The sequence below is a fragment of the Nannospalax galili genome, unplaced genomic scaffold (assembly GCF_000622305.1).
Source record: "Nannospalax galili isolate Female #2095 unplaced genomic scaffold, S.galili_v1.0 scaffold1798, whole genome shotgun sequence".
NCBI lineage: Eukaryota > Metazoa > Chordata > Mammalia > Rodentia > Spalacidae > Nannospalax > Nannospalax galili.
The window spans coordinates 262,724-287,909 of record NW_008341341.1 but is presented as its reverse complement, the minus strand read 5'-3'; the positions used below and the strand labels follow the sequence as shown (position 1 = coordinate 287,909).

The window sequence follows — 25,186 nt, the reverse complement described above, 5'->3', positions numbered from 1 at the left end:
TTTTCCCTTTCCTCTTATTCTCTTAGCCCTCTTGTTTTTTTCTTTTTTTTTTTTTTTGGTCTTTTTGAGATAGGGTCTCCTTGTAGCTCTAGCTGTCCTGGAACTCACTATGTAGACCAGGCTAGCCTTAAACTCACAAAGATCCACCTGCCTTTGCCTCCCAAGTGCTGGGATTAAAGGCGTGCACCACCACACCCTGCTAGCCCTCTGTCTTGTTTTCACTCATTCACTCATGTTAATATACACATACACACACAGGGGTAGGATGGCTCAGTGGGGCCGCTAAGCCTGATGACCCGAGTTTGATCCCTGGAACCCAAAGTTGCCCTCTGACCCCCACATATGCAATGTGCACACATTAAACATACTTCCCTCCCAAAATATCCCAAGAATGATATGACACTGATGTGAAAGTGGGAGTGGGGGGTGGGTGACAATACAGAATGAGTAACCAGTGTAAAGGGGTTGATGGTGTGCTGAGGGCATTCCAAGAAGGGTTGTCATGGGGAGTGACTGTGTCTGGGAAGGATCATGGAACTTCGTGGAGGAGGTGATGTCTGAATAAAGGACAGGAAGTGACAGGTGGGAGACTATGGTGGGTAGAAGAAGGCAACCCAGGTCAGTGCAGAGCAAAAGCACAGGGCATTCCAGAAAGACCCCTCTGTGTTTCCTCCTGCCTCCGGCTGGTAGGGAAAGGTGTGTGTGAGGGAGGTGCACTGAAAAGGAAGTCTGGGACAGACTGGATGCCAGGACAGAAGCCTGAAATCTTTTGCACCATGCCAGGAAATCAGGCTTGTATTTTGTAGGCAAGGAGGCTAGAGAGGAAGGATGCAATCAAAAGGTGTGAAGCATGGAGTCACAGGAGCAGATGTGCTTTAATCAATTCATCCAATAAATATTTTAGGGGCTCTAGACACCATGCATCTAAAAATGCTGAGCAACAAGCACTTTGGCAGCCACCATGGGCAGAATGGACTGGGATGGGGGTGAGGTGGGTGGGCCAGAGACCTACCCAGGTGGCTGAGTAGGGCTCTGACTGTTGAAGCCTCTAATTTGTTAGGATCCATTTCCAGCCTCCAGAAAGCCCTTGCTACCTGCGCTCCTCACATGGTTCAGGATGGTGTGTCTGGAGGATCGAGCTTCCTCATGGAGGAGCTGCAGACTTTCCCTAGAGGGCTTATAAAAGCCAGTGGCATCTTGGGCATGGGCTGGCCCACAACAGGCTATGAGTTCATGTGGACTGGACAAAGACTTCATCTACTTCCCCAGCCTCTAGCACAGTACTATGACAGCAATGATGGTGACAAAGCAGGCAGATCTATCCAGGGAAAATCATGGCATACTGCAAAGTTAGAAGGAAAGGTTTTTCAGATGCTTTGTGTTGGGGGAGAAAACTGCTGCGATAATTGTGTGGACAAGGCTCTGGATGACAGTAATTTTTAGGGGCCCTTGAAGTAGGTGTTACCTTATCCCTGTGTTCCTATTGCTCCCCGGAAGACTTGGTCCAGTGGCTAACACAAAGAACACTAGAAAATTCTCCCTCTGTGGGGATGGAACATGCCAGGTAAACACTCTACCAACTCAGTCACATCTCCAGCCCAAACAGACATTTCAAGGCCTCCTCCAATGGCTCCAAAGCCCACATCTGAATACAAGGTCCATTGTAGGAAGACAGCAGGCAACAGATGTAGGAGGGCTGGCAGCTGGCTTTGGCTGGAGCAAAGGTCCAGAAACATGAGTTGGAGGTACACAATTTACACAGCCTGAATTGGGGCCCCCAGAATTCAGTCTGTGGGAAGGTATTCATCACTCATCTACCAGTCACCAACTAGCTGCTTCCTGTGGGCCAAGACAGGGCTAAAGACTTTACATGTTATCTCTTTAATTCTCACAAGAGACACAGAGATGGTGTGACTCACCACGTTACATGAGTCACCAGCTCACCTAGCTGGTGAGAGGGAGAACCAAGTAGTACACAGAGCCCTGTCTGTAGCCATAGGCAGTGCGTTCCTACCCACTGCTGCCAGTCTTGGGGCTCTGCTCTGATCAGAGATGTGGGGTGATGGTAGAGAAGGAACTTGACAAGGTATGTTCATAGAGAGATGGCATTTCCAGGAAATGGGGGCTCAGAACAAGAAGGCTTGGCTTACATATGGCTACGGGAAAGGCAAGACGTGGAGGATGACCACAAAGAAACCCTGACATGAGGCCTCTTGCTCTGAGCCAGAAGCAAGATCAAGTGACCTCTCAAGGATTCAAGACTTAGAGAAAACCCAGAGCAGCCGGGCCTGGCCCAGGCCTGGGCATGCCTGCTGACCCTGAGTGGATGGTGGCCTTGGAAACTGCCTCCTGTTCCGGTCAGGCCCAGCTGGTGTAACCTTGGAGGACCTGTGACATTTCTCTTGGCCTCAGTTCTAGAGCCAAGAGCTAATAGGGAGGGGAAAAGGATTAGAGATTCCTGAATACCTTGGGGCCCTTCCTACCTTCTCACCTCTGTTCCCAGGGTCTGGTATGGCCGATCTTCGGCTCAAGGGTCCCAATAAGGAGCCAGTCTGTCTGGCTCTGCTTTTCATTTAGGGAACAAGAGAAGATGCCTGCATGGGCCCAAGGCCCCCATCCTTTGGCCCATCCCCTAACTATCCTATCAACATAGCCCTCAAGTCAGTCAGGATGTACATTCCCTGCTCTTCTGACCTTTCATCTCCCAACTCTCAATGGAATGTGACCTGCCTTTGCTCACAGTTCCCACTGCCTAGACTGTCCTTTCCTGTCTCCAAATCCTGGCTATTCTTCAAGGTCAAGTTGAATTACAGCTTGTTACCACAAAGCCACAAAATTTGTTTAAAATTCTAGACTTACTGGACAGGGTGACACATGCCTGTCATCCTAATACTCAGCAGGCTGAGGCAGGAAAAAGCAAGTTTGAGGTCAGTCTGATCTACATAGTGAGTTCCAGGCCAGCCAAGGCTACTGCATATTGAGAAACAAAGCAGACACCCCCCCCGCCCCGCCAGAATAGAACCCAGACCCCCAAAAGAGCCATAGGGTCTGTCCAATTTGAACCATCATTTTGTAAGATGGGGAACCAGGGATGTGGGTTTAGAGTAGCCAGGTGGCAAGCTCTAGAAGGGCACTCCACCACTCACTATGACTTCCTGGGTAGAGTTTCAGTTGTCCCAGTTTCCTTTCTCTCCAGTGGGGGTCTAGCACATATTCCTTCCCAAGGCTGTTTGAGAGGTTCCTGGGGCAATGTCACACAAAGGGCCCAACACAAACATATGCTCCTTTTCTCTCCAAGTGGGCAGAGGGATGATTTCTGACCACATCATCCAGCATCTGGTACACACACAATCTGCTTCTCTCTGTCTACGGCACCTGCCATTTCCTATCAAGTGTTCCCAGGTTTTCTGTGTACTTGTTTCAACTTCCTGGGGTGGACGCTAAGCTTGGGGACAGAGCCATGTCTGCTTTGTCTCACCAGTACCTTCCACTGTTTGAGCACGGAGGGGTTCAAGATACATAGCTGAGCTGAATTACTGCTTCCCCAATGCCCAGTGTCAACACTGCTCACTGCCTGTTGGTGAGAGCAGGTCACTGTCTTCTGTGCTTAATCCTTCTGTTGACAACATGACTCCCTCTATTAATTCTCCTTTCCATGCCATGTTCCTCTCTACATCCTCCACCCTTCCTTACTCTCACCATGATTTTAACTAGGCCCTGGTACCAGAGGGTTGCCCTACACAGGGGAGCTTGTATGCCATCTTAACTAAAGAAGGGCAACTATCTCAGACCACCACAGCCTAGGTTTGTCTGTCTTTCTTCAGTGGCTCCCTGTACACCTTGGAGTCATTCAAATTCCTTGCAGTGTCTTATAGGGTCCGGCCCTGCCTATCTGGCCCTTCTTTAGCTTTATGGCCTCTACATCCGTCAGTTCTTCAGAGCCAAGTCCCTTACTGCCTCAAGTTTGAACACAATGCTGTTCCTTCTGCCTAGAACATTCTTCCCCAACTAACATCTAGCCTCTGCATCTTTCTGGCAGCAGTTTCAAGGCCTGTACAGCCTGTGGCCAGCTCTCACAGCCTCCTTGCTTGCCCTGTACCGTCCTTCCCACGGCCCTAACTACCAAATGCTCTGTACCATTTTGTGTTTACTGTCTTTCCCTCTGAACTGGAGGCCCTCTGAGGATCAAACGCCTCATCTACGATGCTCCCAATGCCTGATATGCAGGGAGGGCTGCACAGATGTCTCTGGAACTGCCTGTGTCCCTGTGAGGACAGTGCTGCTAACTCTCAGTGTTGGGTGGGGAGCAGGCCAGAATGTGGGGCTGGATGGCGTCCCAGCTCCTCCTGTGCTCAGGCCTCACTGGGTGGTTCCATTATGCACTGCACTGAGCTGTGACCTGCCCAAATACCCAGCCCCCACACCAGTTCATTTTCCCTCCCAGAGCCTAGGAGGAACGGTTTTAGGATTATTTCACATTTCTGGATTATCCATGAGACATCTCCCCTCCAGCGAGTAGGATCAAGAGTTTGACATTTTAAACCCTAAGCAGCTTCTCCCTGGCCTGCTTCAGATCTGTGGCTCTGCTGCTTGCCGTGAGACGCATGGGGAATGCAAGGCCATTTTAATCTTGGCCTGGCTTCATTAGGAAGGAAAAAATGCTGCCAAAAAGAAAAAAAAGTGTGGTCCATTGTCTCTGCCATGTAGAGCTGCAAGAGCCTAAGAGATTACTGAAGTCAATTTTCCCAAACAGATGGGGAAACAGAGGCCAGGAAGGGCACAAGCTTAAGGGCATGTAGAGGCTGGTGGCCAAACAGGGACTGGTGCTCCCTGGGGTCTCTGGGCTCCCACGCAAGGCTCTTTGCCATCTTCAGGCACCAGGACAGCTGGGGTCTGGCAAAGCGGGGGTCATAAGTTTCCACTGACTTTACTTCAGGACCCTGAGTCACCCTGGCCTCAAATGGCCTCTTCAGAGCAGGGATGGGGCTTTACTGGAGGCCTGCTAGTCCATCTTCAGGATGTGAAATGCCCAGAAGGCTTTGGGACAGCAAAGCTGATGCATGAGGGTCTCAGCCATGCTCTCTGCCACCCCGTTGCCCATTACCACATCTGGGCCAATTTTGTGACAGATCTCTTGCCCTAAAATGGGTCCAGTTGTGGCTTTACTCTGAAATCAGCTGTTCTTAAGAAGGTAAACATTTTGATCTCACAGATATTTAGGGGAATTTTCTGCCTTGTATTTTCCTTTTTGAAAAACACCAAATTCTGGAAAATACTAGAACTGATTCTCAACTATGAGGTCACAGTACCTGACAGAAACTATGTCTAAGTGTCTCACAATATTCAGCTGAACTCTTGAGAAACATTTGGCTTGAGGGACTGACTGGCCTTTCTACCTGGACAGACCCATTGGTTGCAGGTGCCTAAGGGCAGTAGGATTGCAGTGTTCTTCACACCTGGATCCTTGCCCCACGTGACCATGACCACACTGAGCCTACATCAGATCAAAGATATTAAAAAAACAGCCTTTGAGGATAAAAGGTCAAGAGAGGATCCTATGGGCCATTGTGCAAAACTCTTACAAGTATGAGACCAAGGCAAACTGGCCACACCAAAGGAGCCCTGGGTAGATGACTGGCCCTCTTCACTGATTTCCTTCACTGTGGGCAAATGTCTTCCCTTGTGGGAGATCAAGAGGTATTCCTTGCTCAAGCCTTACAAGAATGAGGGAAATGAATGCCTTGCCTTATCGGGTCTCTGTTCTCCTACCACTCCAATGATCAGGACCCCTCAATGTAATGCTGGGTTCCCCACTCAAGCACCTCATCTCCTCCCTAAGACTGTCCACAACTTCTAATCGTGAGTCCTTTTTCCTGCTACTGGGTGTCCTACCTTGTCTTTAAACCTTACAGAAGTGAAGAGCATAACCATTCCACCATCCCTGTTCATCTTTATACCTCTTCATCCTCCCCACCCCCAAGCTTCTGTCCTCTGCACCCACATCCCCAAACTCACCCAGAAACAAAACCTCGTGGTCCAGTCGGCACTTCAGTTGGCACTACAGGGAGGTGACGGTGAATGTGTCCTCAGGGTGAGGTTCCGCCATGGGCCCCAGGAAGCCGCTCTTAGGGCCCCCACCCAGGCCAGGATGCGCCTGTGGCATAAAGCCTGGATACCTGTAGGCAGTGTCCTGCAGGGGCAGCAGCGAGTCCCTTGGCACAGGGGACAGGGTTAAGTCACTAAGGAGCGGGCAGCCATAGCCAGCAGCTGCTGCAGCAGGGCCACGGGGTGGACCAGGTGGCCGGGCCATCTCCAGTGGCTCCTTGTCGGCCTTGGGCGTGGCTGGTGGGCTAGCCAGGTGGGGGGCACTGAGACACACAGCCTCCGTCCTGCCCAGAAAGTCAGCCAGCAGCCCTGAGCCCACCTTGCCTTCATAGGGTGGGCTACGGGCAGCTGAACCAGGTGGGTACCAATAGGCTGTGCCCTTGCAACTGGGGGAATCATAGTGAGGCTGGCTCAGCGGGAGGTCCCGGCAGCTCAGGTGGGCCTGGGCTGCAGCTGTGTGGCCCAGGCTGGCCCCCTGGAGCCCATGCTTGAGGGGCTCACAGGCAGTCAGTTTTGTGGGCGGTGGCCGCAGCTCTTCCTTGAAGCCGAGCGTGGGTGAACAGGTGGGCGAGTATGCTTTCTGCAGGCCAGTATCAAACACTGTGGGTGGGTGGGCCAGCGGTGGGAAATGCTTGCCATCGAGCTCGGGAGCACCCAGGCTGGGTGAATCACAATGGAAACCTTGGCCAAAAGTGCCATCAGAAGGCGTGGATGGGTTCATGGAGTAGGGTCCCATGAAGTCACAGGGGTCTCGTTCTCCCACACCAAAGGCTCTAGACTGGGAGGGCAGTGGTGACATGCTACTGTCCCCACTGTAGTAGTCAAGGCCAAGGTCTGGGCTGTCCTGGAACAGTGGATTGACTGGCTGTGGCTTGGGGATGAACTTGGCTTTGGCTGCTGCACCACCTCTCTCTTTCTTGGCTGAGCAGGCTCCACCACCTCGACCACCCCGAGGCTGCCGGGGCCCTGTGCTCCGTTTAGATGGGTAGCCAGAGGCAGTGGCTGAGGCAGATGTCGAGAAGCCTAGATGTGAGGCCTCAAACAGGTCCACCTTCTTCCGCCGTCCACGGCCAGGCTTGGAGCTGCTCTGAAAGAGGACACTCTGGTTCCAGTTGTAACCAGGGGCAGATGATGCCTCATTCCAGTCCATCATCAGTTTCTCCAGGCTGGACAGGCTTGACTGGCCCTCACTGCTCGATGCCTCGCTGTTGGCACGCCGAAAACCACTACCACCGACTGGCTGATTGAATTGGGTGCTGTCGGAGGACGACTCGGAGAACGTCTCGGACACGGCCGTCTGCTGCTTTACCTTCTGTGGTGTATAGTTGGAGATGTCCAGGATCACATTGGGCTCGCTGACATGGCAGTCGAAACTGGGATTGTAGAGCTGACTAAAGGCCTCTGAGGCCCAGTCCAGGCCTCCATAGCCCTGCCGGAAAGGCCACTGAGAAGCCCCCACAAACTGCCGACAGTTCTCAGGTGAGGGCTGAAAGGAAGAAGAGGAGGAGGAGGCGGCAGAGGCTGCGGAGGTGGCAGAAGCTGTGGTGCCCTTGGGCACCATGTAGCCACCAGGCGAGACAGTGCTGGCCCGACTATCACAGCGCAAGGGTGTAGGGGCTGACCCAGAGAAGGGGCCTCCTTCAGAGCTGTTGAAGAAGGAGGCCTTGCTGGGTGGCAGGCAGGGACCCCCAGTAGGTGGTGGGGCATAGCCAGCGCTGTGGGCGCTGCTGGGTGAGGCAGGAAGGCTGTTGCCACTGCCATAGGCGAAGCTGCAATCCTTGCTGTTAGCACAGTCCTGGCCCGAAAAGGCTTTAGCTGGGGCAAACACGCTTTGTCCAGCCCCATAGCCACCATACTGTGGGGGGTAGGTGTTGGCAGGTGGGTGGGTTGTAGGAGAGCGAGCCACAGCTGAAGGAGGGGGAGCCAGCTTTGGGAAGGTCTCAGCTGCCCGGCAGTCTGAAGTGGCTGGGGTTATCCCATAGCTTGTTGCCCGTCCTGGTGGGAAAGTCTGGCGAGTGGGCAGGACAGGCTGGAAGGAGGGGTCTGCCCCAGCTGCACTGCTGCCCACCGCCACTGGGCTGGCCTTAGCTCCCCGACTCGGGAAGGTGGCCAGACCCCGCTGAGCAGGCAGGGCACTGGAGGGAGGCCCTGCATAGGTGCCTGATGCCTTCCGGGACTCTGGGCGAGAGGCTGAGAGGGCAAAGTCCAAGAGGTCAGAGGAGTCATCTGAGTCGAGCAAGGAGCGAAAATAACCAGTGAAGAGGTTTTGGCGCTCCTGGCTAAGCTCTGTCTGACCCGATGGTGCACCCGTGTAGTAGCTGCCACGGCCTGAAGCCCCACTCTCTAGCCCAGCAGAGGCAAAAGCCCGGGCCTCGGTCCCCTGGTACCCACAGTTTCGGCCAGCTTGCCCACCTGGGTGCCCATGATGAGGGGCCCAGCCACCACCTTTGTCCCCAGGCCACTCAGCACCTGCCTCCCCAAAGCCTGGGCCACTTGGCACCTGCTCTGGGAACAGAGTCCCATTCTTCCGGGACCGCCTCTTACGCTTGGGTTTCCCAGTCACGGCATCCACCTCCCCCCTGCCCCTTTTGCGTGGGTGCCCCAACTCGGTGAGACCAGGTCCCCCAACCCCAGTAGCTGCCACTGCTACCACCTTCTTTTTCTTGCCAATGCCCTCAAAGAAGTCACTGAAGGAACATCGGGCTGCCTTGGCTGCATGACCTCCACCCCGGCCTCCAAAGCCTCCTGTTTTGCCCCCACGCCGCCGGAAGCCCTGCACGCGATGCAGGAAGTGGGAGATGCTCTGGGTATCTGGGGCCTGGTGCACAGACTCAGGCTCACTGGGTGTCCAGCAGCGGGGTGGTGAACACCGCCCAGCACACTGGCTCTGACGGTTCAAGAACGCCAGCTTGGCGAGGACGTCAGAGTACTCAGCCTTACTATCATTGGCATCCGCTGCATAGGATGGCTGGGGAGATGCCAGCTTTTGCTTCCGTCTCCGCCGTTTCTTCACCTCTGGCATGGCCATGGTAGCTGCCGCCACAGTGGCTGCCTCAGCAGCTACCACTGCTGGCTCCTTGGGCTTGCCAGGACCCAGCAACAGGTTCTTCGGAGGGCGGCCACGCTTACGCTTGAGAATAATAGGCATCTCACCCGGTGGGAAGACCACCACCACATTCCTCCCATTGTTCTTCATCTTTAGCAGAGGGGTGGGCTCTGCTGACACACGCAGGCCCAGCTCCTTGCCCTCCACACTCAGGCTGCTGCTCAAGGATGACACCTTGTACGTGGTCTTGTTCCGCCGCCCCAGTGATACGGGGATCTTAGCCATCTTCACCACCATGCGCCGCACACCCCGACACTTGCCTTTGCGGGTGGGGACCAGAGGGGTCTGAGAAGATTCTGATTCCAGCTCTGGCACTGGGCCTGGACCAGACAGAGCAGGAGGTGGTGGAGGTGGTGGTGGTGGGGGTTCAGCCAGGGCAGCGGCCAGCCCAGTAGGCATAGGCAGGGGTAGCAAGCGACCCTCAGGTCCTGAGTCTGCCTTCCGCCCTCTTCCGGCTTTCCGCCGGCGACACAGGATCTTTGGCCTATCAGTGCGCCGCAAGGCGTACTTGGGGTGACCCTCGGGCCCTGGGGGGCCGTGAGGTGAGCACAAGTCCAGGCGTAAGGGCTCAGCCAGTTGGCAGTGCCCCAGGGACTGCTGGGGCTCTAGATGGCGGCTAGGGACATCCAGCAACTTGGGCAGGGGGTCAAGTGCCTGGGGGTCAAGTAGCTGGGACTCTAAGGAGTCAGGTAGGGTATCGAGGGCCTGTAAAGCCAGGCTTGGCAGCCCCAGAGGATCAGCAAGAGGTTGCAGAGGTGGCAGCTCCAAACCTTCCCCTAGTGGCTCTAGCGACTGTGGATCTAGGAAGCGAGGCTGGGGGTCCAGGAGCTGAGGCTCAGGCTCAGGCGATGGTGGCTCAAGAGCCTGGGCCTCTAGCAGCTGGGCCTCAGGGCAGGTAAGGGAAGCTAATTCACTGAGGATATCAGCATCTGCAAGTTCAGAGTAATCAGGCCCATCTGGCTCAGACTCTGGAGGCAGACCAGTGGCCGTGGCTGTGGCTCCAGGACCATGGCCTTGGCCAGGCTGGGGACTGTCCCTGGGCTCAGGCTCAGGCTCATAGAGCGGGTGGTTGGGCCGCTCTGACTTGGCATGAGGGGTGGCACGCTCCTCAGGGCTGCGGATGCTGTTGGCCAGGCTGGGTGAGGAGAAGAAGCTGTACTGCAGGTCGCCGGGTGGTGGAGCAGGTGGGCGGCTCAGCCGCAGCCCACCACAGTCCAGATGCACACCACTGTGTTGCAGGTCCTGGGAGAGCCGTGTTAGGTCCTTCATGATGTCAATCAGCTGCACCACTGGATGCAGGTTCACACGGCCGTTGTCCCAGTGGTGGAGGGAGTTGCTCTCTCCGGCAGGTATGGGACAGTGGGCCTGGGAGACAGGCCTGGTGGCCCTCGGGGGCAGCAGGTCGTCCCCCTTGGCAAGTACTGCTGGACGCCGGGTGTTGGGGTCCCGGCGTGGGGGTGGGCGTGGGTTCTCAGAGAAGGTGTGGGTGGAGAAGGCCTTGTCAGGTGGGCTGGCAGGTGGCCGGGTAGGAAGCAAGGGCCGAGGGGTAGGAGGGCCGCCGGGGTAGTACTTGGGCTCCCGGAGGTAGTCAGGAGAGCTGCACACGGCACTGGAAGTCACCACCAGGCCCTGGGGCTTCACACGCATCCTGACCTTGTCCTCCGAGGGCCGCCGGGCGGGGCCGGGGCTGACATGAGGGTGCGAGAAGCCGGGACTAGGACCTGCAGGGAAGGAGAGGCAGGAGGTCCTTCACTGAGCATCTATATCTTCATCAGCTTCCCATATCCTAATGAGTCCTCCAGATTTCTCTCCATGGTCACAGTGTCCCCTACTATGTTCTAGCTCCTGCTCAAGCCCAAACTGCTTGCAGATCCCTACCCATGTGTACGTAGTGAACTCCTCATGGGCCCCAGTAGCATGTGGGGACAAATGACCCCCTTCTATACCCTAGCTGTGGGATCAGGAAGACAGGATCTCTGTCTTTGAGAGAGGGAGGCCTATCAGCAGGGCAAAGTGATCACTTCATATAAACTTAAGCAGGAGGCCAGTAAGACTTATCATAGCCATACACTCCTTCCTTCTCACCCCCATCCCCAGGGCACCAGAACTCTGGCCACTCACCCTCGGCTCTGCCGCCTGGGCTGTCACACTGGAGATCTCTGTGGGCAATAAGACACATAACAGATCTGAATTTTCCACATGTTTTTAAGGCCCACCTGCATATAGTCCAGCCTCCTTCAAGTGCCACCCCAGCTCCCTCAGTGCTTCCTCATGGCTGACCTGGGATAGAGAGGGTCCCCGTGCTCGGGGACTCTGCCAGTCGCTGGCTGTCAGATGGAGGTGTTGCAGAGCAACTTCGGCCTGAGCCCAGGCCTCGGGGTGTGGACAGCGCCTGGAAAGGACCACCGCAGCTCAGGTTTAGTGAGCACCTACTGCACGCCAGGCACTGGGCTGGAAGCTGTCCAGGCATTGCTTCATTTAATTCTTCTTACCAATCCTGCGAGGTAGGGGCTATTAATAACCCCATTTTGCAGATGAAGAAATGGAGGCTCAGATACGAAGTAGCATCATTCATTCATATGTTCATTACTTAAGGAATGCCTACTTTGCACAAGGTCTGGATAGACACTAAAGAAATAACCATATAAGCTATGTAGTTATTAGTGGGATAAGCATGCAAAGAAAAAGTGAAGTGGGATCAGAGGTCCAGCAACAACCAGGAAGTTGACAATAAAAGTCTGTACTTTGGGGACACTTCTCTATTGCCAATACTGGGTCAAGCTCTTTAATAGATTACCTTATCTAACCTCCCTGCCAACCTGAGATCAATATAATTATCCTGCCCATTTTTAAAGAAACCATCTACTGAAGGTTCTAAGCACTATGAGGGCAAGGTTATCTGTTCTGTCCCCTGCTGTAGCTTTCAAAATCTGGAACAGTATGTGGCCTACTGAAGTGTTCAAAAAGATATCTGGCTAGGCGTGGTGGTGCACACCTTTAATACAAGCACCCAGGAAGCAGGCGTATGTCTGTAAACTCAGCCCTTCGAGGCAGAGGCAAGTGGATATCTATGAATTCAAGGCCAGCCTGGTCTGCATAGTGAGTTCTAGGCCAGCTGGGGCTACAGGGAGACTCTGCCCCCCACCCCCAAAAAAGAACTAAACCAAAACAGAACAACAACAAAAGATGCTTTGTTTTTTAGTATGTGTGCATATGTAGGTGTGGGCCCATGTGTGCCACAGAGCATGTGTGGAAATCAAGGGACAATTTGAAGAAGTGATTTTTCTACTTCTACCACGTGGGACCGAGGGATTGAACTCAGGTTGTCAGGTTCAGCACCATGAACCTTTACTCATGGAGCCATCTTGCAAGCCCTGTTTGTTGTTTTTTGAGATAGGGCAGTAGACAAAGATGTGCTACTGTGCCTGGTTCTCATGAAGTTCTTCCAGCCTTGGTCTGGCTCCTGTCAGGCCTCTCAGAGTCCTATCTATTTCACCTTCATAGTATTTATCACAACTGTAATCAATTACTTGTGTGACTGACTATTTAGTGTGTCTCCCCTGAGAGTGTGGGCTCTTCTGGGTTAGGAATCACATCTGTCTTGTTTACTGCTGTATCTTCTGACCCCAGAGCCTGGGCTATGAATGCTACATAAATATTTACAGAGTGACTCCCTGAGCTGGTAGGGGCAGAGCTAGGATTTAGATTCAGGCATGTTTGATTCCCAAAGGAGCCTGAAGACTCAGAGCTGGGCTAGTCCCCAGGAGCTAGGATCTCAGGGAGCTGAATAAGCTCTAACTGCTGGAGGGTCTTAGAGACCAGCACTAATCACAGCCTAGTGTTTGGCCTTGACCTAGTGCTGGATCCACAAGGCTCACACCCTACTGACAGGCTGCTACATTGCCCAGTGCTGTCCCACAGGAGACTGCAGGGCTGACTCAGGGACAGAGCAGTGTAGGAAAGGACATTCCTCTGAGCTCTTGTGGTAGGTGAACAATTTGCAATCCACTGAAGTTTCTAAGCACCATGAAGACAAGGCTTTCTCTCTTGCTCACTGCTTGCACCTATCTCCCAATGCCTGAAACAGCATATGGCCCAGAGTGGTGAGTAGCAATTTGTAATCCACATATATGACCCACCGAATCCTCAAAGCAACCCGGGAGGCATGCATGGTTTATTATCCCTTAGCTACAGAACAAACAGGCCCAGAGCCCTTGTGAAACTCGCCTACAGTCACACAGCTGTTCAGAGGCAGGCTTCCTAATTCTCGCCAAGGCCAAAGCCTCTCTCCATTCTCAGCCCCTGCAATTCTCCTTCAGCCACTTCTGGGAAGGCTCCTTCTAGAGCTGTGGTCTAATTTAAGGTTGGGAGGAACCTTGAAATTATCTAAGCCATTGGCTTCCAAACCCTGAGCCCGGGGGAGCTGTGTAAACTCCAGATACCCAGGCCCTAGTCCAGGGGAGCCTGACTCACACATTTGAGGGACATCTGGGAATCTGTCTTTTTAATCTGTTCCCCCAGTGGGTACCCTGTTCTAGCGCCATTTTATAGAAGAGAGAAATGAAAGGGAAAGAGGGGAAGAGACTTTGCTTGAGACTACAAATGGCACACGAAGGACCCTTGCTGCTCATCCAGGTAAATCTCCATTTCTGTTTGCTGTCTTAGATCCTAGGCCTTAGCCTTCCCTCAGTTTCACTTGGTAACTCAAGGCTATGCTCTGTCCCATGCCTTGCTGTGGACCTGTCCCCTTCCAGCTCAACACTGCTGCTCTTCTTTGTTTTTTTCTTTTTTGTCTTTTTGAAGCAGGGTCTCCCTGTAGCCCCAGCTGTCCTGGAACTCACTATGTAGACCAGGCTGGCCTTGAACTCAGAGATCCGCCTGCCTCTGACTCCCAAGTGCTAGGACTACAGGTGTGTGTCACCACGACCGGCCTGTTTTTGTTTTTTTAAGACAGGGACTGCCTGTAGCCTCATCTGGCTTGTAACTCACTGTGTAGATCAGGCTGGCCTTAATTTCAACAGCGATCTGCTTGTCTCTGCATCCTGCATGCACCTTTACTCCCAACTGTTATTTTATTTTTTTTGGTCTTTTTGAGACAAGGTCTTCCTGTAGCCCCAGCTGTCCTGGAACTCACTATGTAGACCAGGCTGGCCTTGAACTCACAGAGATCCACCTGCCCCTGCCTCCCAAGTGCTTGGACTAAAGGCGTGCGCCATCACGCCTGGCTTTTTTTTTTAAAAAGACAAGGTCCCACTATGTAACCTGGAACTCCCTATATGCCAGGCTAGCCCAACAGGCAGCTATATAACCGACAATAACCTCCCTAATGGGATCACAGGGCATGTCACCATGCTCCTTTTATGTGGGGATGGGACCCAGGGCTTTGTACATGCTAGGCAAATAAATACTCTACCAATTGAACTACATTCTTCAGCCCCCACCACCTTTTTAAAAAAAATAAGACAAGGCCGGGCCTTTAATCCCAGCACCCAGGAGGTAGAGGCAGGTGGATCTCTGAATTCAAGGGCAGCCTGGTCTACATAGTGAGTTCCAGGTAAGCTGGGACTACAGGGAGACCCTGTCTCAAAAATTAAATAAATAAATAAATAAATAAAATAAAATGTCTTACTCTGTAGCCCTCAGTGGCTTGTAAATCACTATGTACACCAAACTGACCTCAAACTTACAGCAATCCTCCTGCCTCTGTCTCCCCAGTGCTGGTAGCATGCACCACCACACGCAGACACAGCTAATTCAGCTATTCTTACAGGAAGAACACCTAATAGGAGTGTGGAATCACCAAGTCAACTTTCCAATGGTAGGCTTGCCCTGGCTTTTGGAGGCACCTACCAGAAGTGGCCATTCCTCCCTTGCTGTGGGTGGGGCTCATCAGGCCTTCCTGCTCTGGAGACCTCCCACTTTGGGGCCTGAGGGTGTGATCTTGGCAAAAGAGACAAACCTCCTCTCCAGTGGTTGCTTCTGTTCCACCCACCCGTGAAGACCTTTGGCCACATCCTCCTGACTGTCCACTGCTCTCTTCTGCAGCCTCCAGGATCTGAGGGAAGTAGTTGGCTTTCTTCCCCACCACACCCCACAGGCAGCTATTCTCTTGGCTCCTTCCCAAAGGTACCACCTAGCCCTGGTCTATGAACGAAACATCAAAATGGTCCTCTGTGTGGCAGTCTGCTCCTGGATTAGTGTCTGAGCTTGCCTACAGGGACACCAGCCTGCTAGGAAGGGGCCCCAACCTGCAGTGCACAGTGCCGGGAAGCGCCAGCCCACATCCTTGATCCCCAGCCCCACCCTCCCCGCTGTGGCTATGACCACCCCACCCCTTCCCCAGTCCTCCTCCCCATCCCCCACCCCCAGCCTCCCCAGGGGAGCCAAGCTGCCAGCCCCAGCTCTTGCTTCCGGCCTCATGACCCTCTCTCCAGCTCCCCCTCCCATTTCCCTCTGTTGGTGTGAAGGCCCAAGGATGTCCCCAGCCTCCTAACAGTGGGAAACACTGCAGCCCTGAGATCTTCCTCTTTACCTCTCTATCCCTTTGAAAGCTTTACCTCCTAAGATCAAGTCCCCCCCCTCAGGAAAGAGGCATCATCCTCTTGGGTCTAGCACCCACCTAACCAGAAGATCTTCTAGCAACTGGATTCCAGCCCTAAATCATAACAAGAAATCAGTCGCTTATTTTGTACTTAAATGAGAGGTTTAGCCATGTTCTTAAGGACAAACAGCTCTGCCATTCAATTTTGTTGGGATCCTCTAAACCCAACTACTTCACTATCCAGATTCAGCTCCCTCCCAGTCTGCCTCCTCTGTCCAAGTCAACTACAAATTGTAAATTTTGACTTCTAATCTACTTTCCTCTTAGCTTCTAGACCCACCACTGTCATCTACCTGCACTACCTTCCCTCACCACTAGGTGTCCCCTTGGAGCCACTGATGCCCCAAGGGGAGCTGGTCCTGCCCCCCCCCCAGTGCTGCACTGCATACCCCACCCTACGCTACCCCTAGCCACACAGAGCTCCTTTGTGCAGCCCCCGCCCACCCTCTTCCTGTCCAGAGTGGGGCACCTGGCAAGCAGGTCTGTCCCTGAACCGCCCCCCTGCCAGCCCCTTGCCCTGGGTGCCAGGTGTGTAGGCGCCACTGCCAGTTCTCACTGGACCCGAGGGTCACCCTGCTGGCAGCCCTTCCTTCCTCCCTCAGAGGTCACCCAGGGACTGTGCTTCCCGCCCACTCCACCCCCCATCCCCTCCTGCCCTTGGCCCTTCTAGACTCCTGTCCTTGTCTTTCCTTCTGTCTCCCATAGGATTCCCTCCTCCGGCACCACCAGACTCTCCTCCTGCCTCCCGCCCCCACCCACCTCTCTCCCCAGAGAGTGTGGGTTCTGTCCCGCCTCTCCCTCCCAGGTCAGAGGAACTCCTCCCCCAGAAAGTCATTGCTAGAAAGGAAGTGACTTCAGTGAGTTGTCTACAAGGCTGGGCACTGCTGAGCCAAGCTCTGCTTAAGTCTTGCCCAGCCCACCTCCAAAACACAATCAGAGCCATGTGCACATGGCACTCCACTGTGCACCCGGAACTCTGAGCACTAGTTATACCACCCAAGGGAATTTGGGTCTTGACCTATCCAATAGCACCCTGAGGGGCACAAACAACCCACAGTATCCCCACACCTGCCCAGGACACACATCCAGTGTACCACACACTGCAGTGTACCACATGTGAAGCCCTTAACTGTCCCCTCAGCCTAGGCCACTTACGTAACTTGTATACACAACCCTATGCACTAAGGACAGAGCTCTACATAAACACCTGCTTTTCACAAACCTGAGTGCCAGCACATTTACCATCTCACATCTATCTACCCACAGCCCAGCCTCCCCTCCCTTCCCATCTCAGGAGGCCCCACCCCCAGACCTCAGGAATGCTCCTTTGGAAGTTGGGTGGGGTCCCTAGCAGGCTAAATTCTAGGGAGCTTCCTGGAGCCCCAGGCTTCATGTGTCAGTTCAGGGAGTTGCCTCTGCAGGGCAGGGCAGCCCCACCTGGTCTCTGTGGCTTGAAGCCTGGGTGGGCTTAAGAGAAGAGAGGTGGGACTTGCCATTTGCCCCACTCCCTACCAGGGAAGCTGGGCATGCAGGAACACTTGGCCTCCCAGCTCTCTGCTTCCACTGATGATAGTAAAGAGTGTCCTGGGGGGTCAGCTGTACATAGGCACTCTGGATTCCACCTCTGCCCTGAATCCTGGTCACTGTCACAACCTGTTTCTCCTCCCAGTTCTCTCAGGTCATCAAGACACAGGGAAGAATCCTCAGGCTAGAACACAGGAATCTGAGGGACTCACTGTAGTATATCCATGAGCCTCCATTCCCCTTTCTAGATAATGGGGATTTTGAGTAAGTTGGGTTAATGTTTCTTGACTTAAAGGGTCTTTTTTTTGCCTAAGCTAGGAGAGGATCCCTGCTAGACTGGCCCAGGCACAGGCTTGACTTTCTCACATGGTTAGTTACCTGAGCAGGCTCGGTAGAGGCCTGGCTCAGCAGGAAAGGCCTGTCTCCACCAGTGCCAGAGTCTCCAGGGTGGTCTCCACAGAGGCCTGAGCCGTGCCCCTCACCTGAGGCCCTCTGTACACACTCTGCTGGGTTGGCTCTGGGGTCCAGGCCGATGGGTAGACAATCAGGCAAGCTCCCATCTGCAGAAACAAATACAACACACCAGGGTAAGTGTGGAGATACAGGGTGAGCCCGGCAGGGAGCAGAAGGGACACTGAAGCAGGAAGCCATCCTAGAGGAATACCAATCTGGTGCCAATGCTATCCCACTGCACAATTGTGGATCTATCTCTTGAAACTCCAGGCTTCTGTTGGGAAGAGGTGTTTCTGCATGCCTACTCATATATGTGTACAAACTGTACACACAAGACTGTGGAAGGAACCTAGCCCTAGGCTCAATTCTCCAATCCAGGCTCCTCTTGGGTTCTCCATTTTCTCATCTCTAAAATGGGGAGAGTTATACCTCATGAATGAGGGGGAAAGCTCTGGAAGCTATCTATGTAAGAGCTTGTTTACTGTGCAGGTGTGAGTTGCCGTTCTAAGTGGTACGGATACAGATTTCCACGAGGGTGCGTATGCAGCTGTGCTTCCCTGTCTCCAGCAGCAACTGGTTATGTCTCTTGGTTTCTTTAATAACCATGGCCTTCCTCACCACCCCCTGCTTCCTGCCCATTTGTCTTGCCTCCCTGAGGTCTGTACTGAAGCCCAGAGGGGTCTGGGAACCAGGCCTTATGGATGCTTATAGGTTCTGGTTGCCTGGAAATGTGTATGTATGTGACAGAGATTGCTTGTATAAATGCAGGACAAATATTCAGTTGTCTGGGTAAGTACACCTGTATGTGGGTTCCTGGGTCTGCTCAGACTGCCTGAATGTTTCTCTGAATGTAAGGGTACAAGTATGAGGGCTCAGGTGCAGCTCAGAGGCAGAGCACTTGCCTGGCATGTACAAGGCTCTGGGTCACACTCACAACACCACAAAAGAAATAAAAAGTGTACATGTGTGGTGGGTGGTGGGATCATGTGCTTGCTCTGCAGTGGTTGGTGTGTCAGCTGTGAGTGTATGTGTGCCTGCCAGGTCAAGTGTGTGCCCAGAATCAGTGTCTTCAGTTATAAATGTGGATATGTGCACCATCTGAATTTCTATTCTATTCACCCTGTGTTTGCACTCCTGTAAGGAGACAAGGACACAGAGGTGTAAGTGCCTGTGGCCAGTGTGCCAAGCTGTAGTGTGCCTACATGTGTACACAATGCCCAGTTCTCTGCATCTCACTGGGTCAGGAGCCAAACCAGCTCCTGCCTGCCTCAGAGCTTTCTGGATGTGTTTGGCAGAGGGGTGGGGGTGGGTGGTTGATCCTCTGCTGTCCCTGAAGGTTTCCAATCTCGAGGCCTGTGACTGCAGGCACTGTTGTCACTGCAGATCAGCATTGCCTACCTCCTACCTCTGCCTTTCTGTGGGTTTTCAGGGTCATGGTGTGATGGCGTGTCTGGTCAGTGTCCCTATGGGTTTGCTTCACCATGGTCAGCATGTGCTTGCGGGTGTGTCTGTGCATGTGTGGATCTGTATGACCTTATCTTCATGAGCCTGTGCACACCATGTATCTGTATATGTTGGCTGGTTCTTGTGCTATGCCATTATATATCTGCGCCAGTAAAGCTAAGTGTCAGTGTCAACACATGTGAGGGTGTCTATGTGCCTGTCAGCACAATGGTGTTTCAGTGTTGGTGTGGTACCTTTGTGTAACTCATGGGCACAGATGATTGGGAGAGACCCTTTGTGAGACTGTGTGTGTGTGTCACTGTGTTTGTGTGTGCCTGCTTTCCTCCTCCTGCTCTGTTCTCTCTCTCTCTCTCTCTCTCTCTCTCTCTGTAGGAGCCAGACAACTCCCCAAGCCTGGATTAGGGACAATTTATCCACAGGCAAAGGAGAATTCCAACCTGCCAGAGCCTCCCTCCTCCGATCTGTACCCCCCTTTCCCTGTGGTTGGGTGGGCACAGAAACCCAACCTAGCAGCTCCCAAGCCCTCAGGGAGCCCCTACCTCTGCAGTGCCTCAGAAGCCCAGGACCACGGAAAAGGTGGAAATCTGGGTGGCCCAAGAGCCCTCCAGTGGAGGTGGACTGACTGCCCCCCCAATTAGGCCCCCATGGCTCAGCTCATTTTGGCCCTCTTCTCCTACATATGGTAGAAAGGGGGAGAGTCCACATGGGGTCTGTCTGGCCCTGGGGGCTGGGGAGGTCTAAGGAGCAGCTGCCCTCCACCCTTCCACAGCCTAATATTCCTCAACTGATAAATGCCAGTTCCCCCTAACCCACCCACCACTGTAAATAACTGGGGAACATGCAACTGTGCCCATTCAGGCTGAGAAGGGGGGGGTGTGGTGGGGGAAATGCGGCAAGGGGAAGCAGGGTTGGGCTGGGACTAAGGCTCCCTTCACGGTGCTCCAGGCTCCAGGCGCAAGGCAAAATCACATGTTTCCCATTAGCTGCTCTGGCCTCCTTGTTCAGGGGGTGTTGGCTGGGGGAGATTTGTTCTGGTTGCAGACACTAGCGGAGACCACACAAGAGAGAAAGGAGATTGAGAGACAGGAGAGACAGAGACAGAAAGAGAGAGACATAAAAGACAGAAGGACAGACGACAGAGGCTGATAATGAGAGGTAAACAGTGGGGGACAGGGATAAGAAGCCAGGGGGAGGGTGAGCAGAGACAGGCCAGAGATGGGAGACAGGCATGGGGTCAAGCAGAGAATGAGTTCAGGCCAGAAGGACCAGAGAGAGGGAGGGAGAGAAGCAGAGAGCCTAAAAAGATAAGGAGACAGTGGAAGGCTGGGTAGGTGAGGGCCTTGTGGGCGGGAGCGGCCAGCCTGAGCCTGAGCCTCCCGCCTGCTGACCCTCAAGCCTCAGAGATAACAGGCCCGAATAGTGCTGACTTGCGGTTCAGAAATCCAATATCCTCCACGGCGCACTAATCGACTACCTGAGCCCCGGCCCGCGCAAGCTGCCCCGATTAATCCTGCGGCTCCACCGCCTTAATTAGTTTAACAGTTTCAGGGGCAGAAGAGGCAGGCAACAGGGTCCTAGGCCCACGGGGACACAGCCCCCACACAAGGCTGGTCTGGTGCCCCACCTCCTCAGTCACACACCTGCCGAGGCCCCTTCCACATCATCTGAAAAACATTGGGCCCTTCGTCACAGGACACAGTCCCAAGGGTTGGCACCTGGGTCAGAAGGTAGGTCATGCGGCACTGAGACCTCTACCTCCTACTCAGCCTGTGCTTAGAGCCACAAGGGTTTCCTCTGGCCAGCCCTTTGGGGCCCTGTGGTCTTTGTGGGGAGCCCCCGCCAACTGTCAGCCCCATACCACTGGGCAACATGTCTCTAGAATGAGAGACAAGCTCCCAACTCCCTGACAACTTCCCAACAGCATGAGATAATCACACATGTCACTTCCCACAACAGCATGTGAAGGGCACATGGTGACATCTCCCTCACACAACAGTCAGAGACAGGCTAGAGTCACTGACAACCTTCCTAACAGGAAGAACAAAGCCTATAACCTATAACCGGTTGCTTTCCTGAAAGTGTGAGATGGTCACATCTGACACCCCCAGGTGGCATGAGGCAGGTATCCAGTTGTCACCCCTCACAACAGTGTAACTACCACCCAATCAGGCACCCTACACCAACTGACAGGATGTGGGAATTACAGAAAACCTGTCACAGCCTACCAAAATAGCTCACCCCCCCCCCATGGGACAAGCCTCTTCCACCTGATGATAAAGCCTCTACACCACTGAAGTGTGAGGCAGGGACAGAACCTTGTCCTTTCCTTGAGTCCCCCATGCAGAATGAGAGAAAAGGGCATGGTGTGCCACCTCTCTGCCTGCTTTGGACAGGTGACAGCCCACCCACATCCTTCCCTCAGCACTGTCGCCAGCCTGGGTGGTGCTGTCTGTCTTCAGCCTACAAAGGCGTCACAGCTCACAGGGCATGAATGTCACCCCAGCAGTGCTAGAAACGGGTACAGCCACACGTTGCCCCAACGACAAACACCACTGGCCCCAGGAGGAGGTGGAGGCACACAGGGTTCTGGGTGTGACCTTGCTCCCTGGACACCAGGAGGGGAGGTTCTGTGGCTGGGTAACCCAGCAGCCAGGCTGCCAGGTGCTGGGGGAGAAGAGCATGGGGGAGGAAGCTGCCTGGGTACATAGACAACTTGGAAATGCCACCTCCCCAAGCCCCCATCCCATTTCTACTGTATATAAGGAGGGGGTAGGATAATGGCCTGAGACCCCTTTGCTATAAAGGGTATCCCTCTTTTTTATAAAGGCCCCCTCTCCAAACTTCAGGCCACAGAACTAGGGACAAGGAAGCCAAAGTCCAGGGGCATGACTCACTGGGGGAACAGGCCCAGCCTGCTGGCCAAAGTGGTGAGGGAGGCCTGAAGCCAAGAGGCCTGGGTTCAAGTTTAAGCTCCTCCCAGGCTAAGCTGGGTGACCTTGTAGCTGCAGCTCAGTCTTTTTGGCTTTGGGAAGAGGGAAGGGGGCAAGGACAAAAAGTACCCAAGTCAGAAAGAAGCTGAAGCTGGGGGCCTGGGAGTAGAAAGAGCAGTGAGCTCTACACCTGGCCCTGCTGCCTCCTCACAAGGACCCTCCCCTTGCACTTCTGTTGCCTCCTCTGCAAAGGAGGCCTTAAAAGAGTATGTGTGCCAGGTGTGGTGGCGCATGCCTTTAATCCCAGCACTTGGGAGGCAGAGGCAGGCAGATCTCTGTGAGTTCAAGGCCAGCCTGGTCTACATAGTGAGTCCTAGGCCAGCTGGGGCTATAGGGAGACCTGTCTCAAAAAGACCAAAAAAAAAAAAAAAAAAGAGCATGTGCTATAAAGTAGACTTGGAAGACAGGGAGAAATCACTGAGGGAGGAGGGGCTGGAGACTTTCCTAAGGTGCAGAGCAGATCAATGTCAGCTGAACCCTGCCTCTGTTGCCTGGCTTCACACCTGGACTGTTTCTTTAAGGCTGCCTGGAGATGTGGGGTGGGAGTGTTGAGGTGTTGCTGGATATAGGGCAGATCGCCTTAAGCTAAAACCAAGGAATCAGGAGTCTGTCTTCCCCCTCACCTTTATCCTCAACCTCACTTGGCCTACCTTCAAACTGAACTTTGGATTATTAGAGCAGCTTGAAGGGAAGGGGAAGACCACACCCTAGCCCCCCATGACTCACAAAAGTACCTGCTGCTCAGGACTAGGGGACCAGGGATGGAAGTGTTCAAGGCCCCTCACTGTATGTAAGTCCAGAGAGGGACAGACCTAGCCTGAGGTCACACAGCAAAACAGCAAAATCAAAAACTCTGATCAGGAACATTCTCAGAGCAGAGTCCTTCTAGACCCTGGGGGTGGCTAGAGCTAGGGGGCCCTGGGGGACTTAGCAAAATGTAGCGACAGATGGCCTGCCGAGGCAGCGGCGATCTGGGCGGCTGGCAGGCATGCTTGCTCCCGCGCAGGGAAGCAGCTAATTTTAGCTAAGGCCTCGATGCCAGCTTTGTTCCCCCCACCCACCCACCAAGGGGGCCCAGCATGCCTTGCGTGCAACTGGCCTCCCCCAGGCACCCCTACTCCCCCACCTGACCCCTTTGGTGAATAGTGTCCAGACCCCAGGGTCCTAGAACTTGCCTGACTAGGCCTCACCACAACCAGAGGCAAGGGTTGGGCCCAGGAGGCCTGGCTCCCTACCACCCCAGGGCCTATTGCCCATAAACTCCAAGCTCATTCCTTGAAGAAGGATGACAGGAGGAAGGTTAGAGGCCACTGACCAGACTGGGAGGGCTGGATAGCAGGGGCTCCAGTCTTAAGGAGAGGTGGACACTGTCCTCCATTCTTCACTTTAGGAGAACAGGACCCTGATTCTACCAGGACTCTAGGGTCTTTTGGGCTGCAATCCTTCTGGTATTTGTGAGCAGGGGGATGGAAGTTACTCAAGCCTTTCCTTGTTCCTCGTAACTTTGACTTTGTTTCAGGAACTCAAAGTACTTTAAAGAAGACAGAGCTAGGCTGGAAAGATGGCTCAGCAGTTAGGAGCACTGGCTGCTCTTGCAGAGGATCTGGATTCAATTCCCAACACCCACATGGTGGCAAACAACAGTCCTTAACTCCAGTTCCAGGGGATTTGATGCCCTCTTCTGACTTCCGTGGGCACTGCACCACACAGGTGCACTTACTGACATGCAGGCAATACACATTAAAAAAAAAAAAATATGTCAGAGCTAGAGCATTGTTTGGAAACTGAGCATAGCCTGAGACAGCCACCATCAGTAGGAGAGAAGACAAATCCCAGGAATCAATGAGGCCCAAGCATCCTACAGATAGCAGGCTTGTGGCTAGCTTTGCTACTACCACTCTGAGCCACTTGGGCTGCTGGAATAGTGACCTTCTGAAAGAAGCCCATCCCCAGAAACTCCACCAAGTAAGACCTAGCATTCATCCCTTGGTTCCCCACTTTCTGTAGGCTCTTTAAGTTTAGACTCTCCCCATTTCATGTTCAATTACACACACCCAGTGTGGCTTTTAGGGTGTAGAGTCCCTACTAGAAAGGGGGACTCTGGAGGGCTCCCCTCAGCTCCCCAGCCAGCAGGGCTATGAGGGAAAACAGCCCAGCAGGAAACAGAGGAAGGTGTTCTGGAAGAAATCTATGAATTTGGAGGGAGAGTTAGAGAAAAGAGAAAGCAGGAGAAGGAAAAATCAAGGTAGTGAATCAGAAAGACAGGGGGAGATCATGGGGGCAAGAGAAAAAGCTGAAGGAGAAAGAGATGCGGAGGAAGGGATAGGAGACAGAGCTGGGGAGAGGAGGGGGGGAGAGCATGCCAGAGGAAGGAAGACAGCAAGAGACTCAGGGAGAAGAGAAGGAAGAAGAAAAAGATGAGAGAGGGAGAGTGAGGGAGAGACAGGATGATGCAGAGACAAAGACACAGGGAGAAAGAGACAGACACACACAGAGGGAAGGAGATGGAGGAGCCTGCCACAGACAGGTCAAGGCACAGCAACCCAGGGAGCAGGAGACAGAGAGGGACTGACACACCCAGAGACCAACAGAGACAGTGGAGAGGGTGAGACACTCATAGGATGGGGCGGGAAGAAGGGGGAGACACTAAGTGATGGATAGAGTGTGGGGGGAACAGCAGGAGTAGGCAGAGGCTCGGAGGGAGGGGGTATGAGCAAGAGGAGGAGGGGAGATGCACAGCAACCCAGGGAGCAGGAGACAGAGAGGGACTGACACACCCAGAGACCAACAGAGACAGTGGAGAGGGTGAGACACTCATAGGATGGGGCGGGAAGAAGGGGGAGACACTAAGTGATGGATAGAGTGTGGGGGGAACAGCAGGAGTAGGCAGAGGCTCGGAGGGAGGGGGTATGAGCAAGAGGAGGAGGGGAGATGTCATCGCCA

General features: G+C 53.7%; 1 protein-coding gene across 11 annotated transcripts in view; it reads right to left on the bottom strand.

The window, feature by feature from the left end:
* Ahdc1 (AT-hook DNA binding motif containing 1) overlaps window positions 1–25,186 on the bottom strand; it is a 67,712-nt gene that overhangs the window by 5,689 nt on the left and 36,837 nt on the right. For 6 of the 11 annotated variants that reach the window (XM_029565205.1, XM_029565204.1, XM_029565201.1 and 3 more), the window contains 4 exons: window positions 17,715–17,896; window positions 11,492–11,708; window positions 11,333–11,370; window positions 6,016–10,932 (listed from right to left, as the gene is read on the bottom strand). In XM_029565205.1, the coding sequence (XP_029421065.1) occupies window positions 6,059–10,858 (4,800 nt within the window). In that variant the 5' untranslated portion in view covers window positions 10,859–10,932; window positions 11,333–11,370; window positions 11,492–11,708; window positions 17,715–17,896 and the 3' untranslated portion in view covers window positions 6,016–6,058. Of the gene's footprint in view, window positions 1–6,015; window positions 10,933–11,332; window positions 11,371–11,491; window positions 11,723–17,714; window positions 17,897–25,186 lie in introns of all 11 variants that reach the window. The other 5 variants (XM_008836760.3, XM_008836759.3, XM_029565203.1 and 2 more) reach the window with 2 other exon arrangements.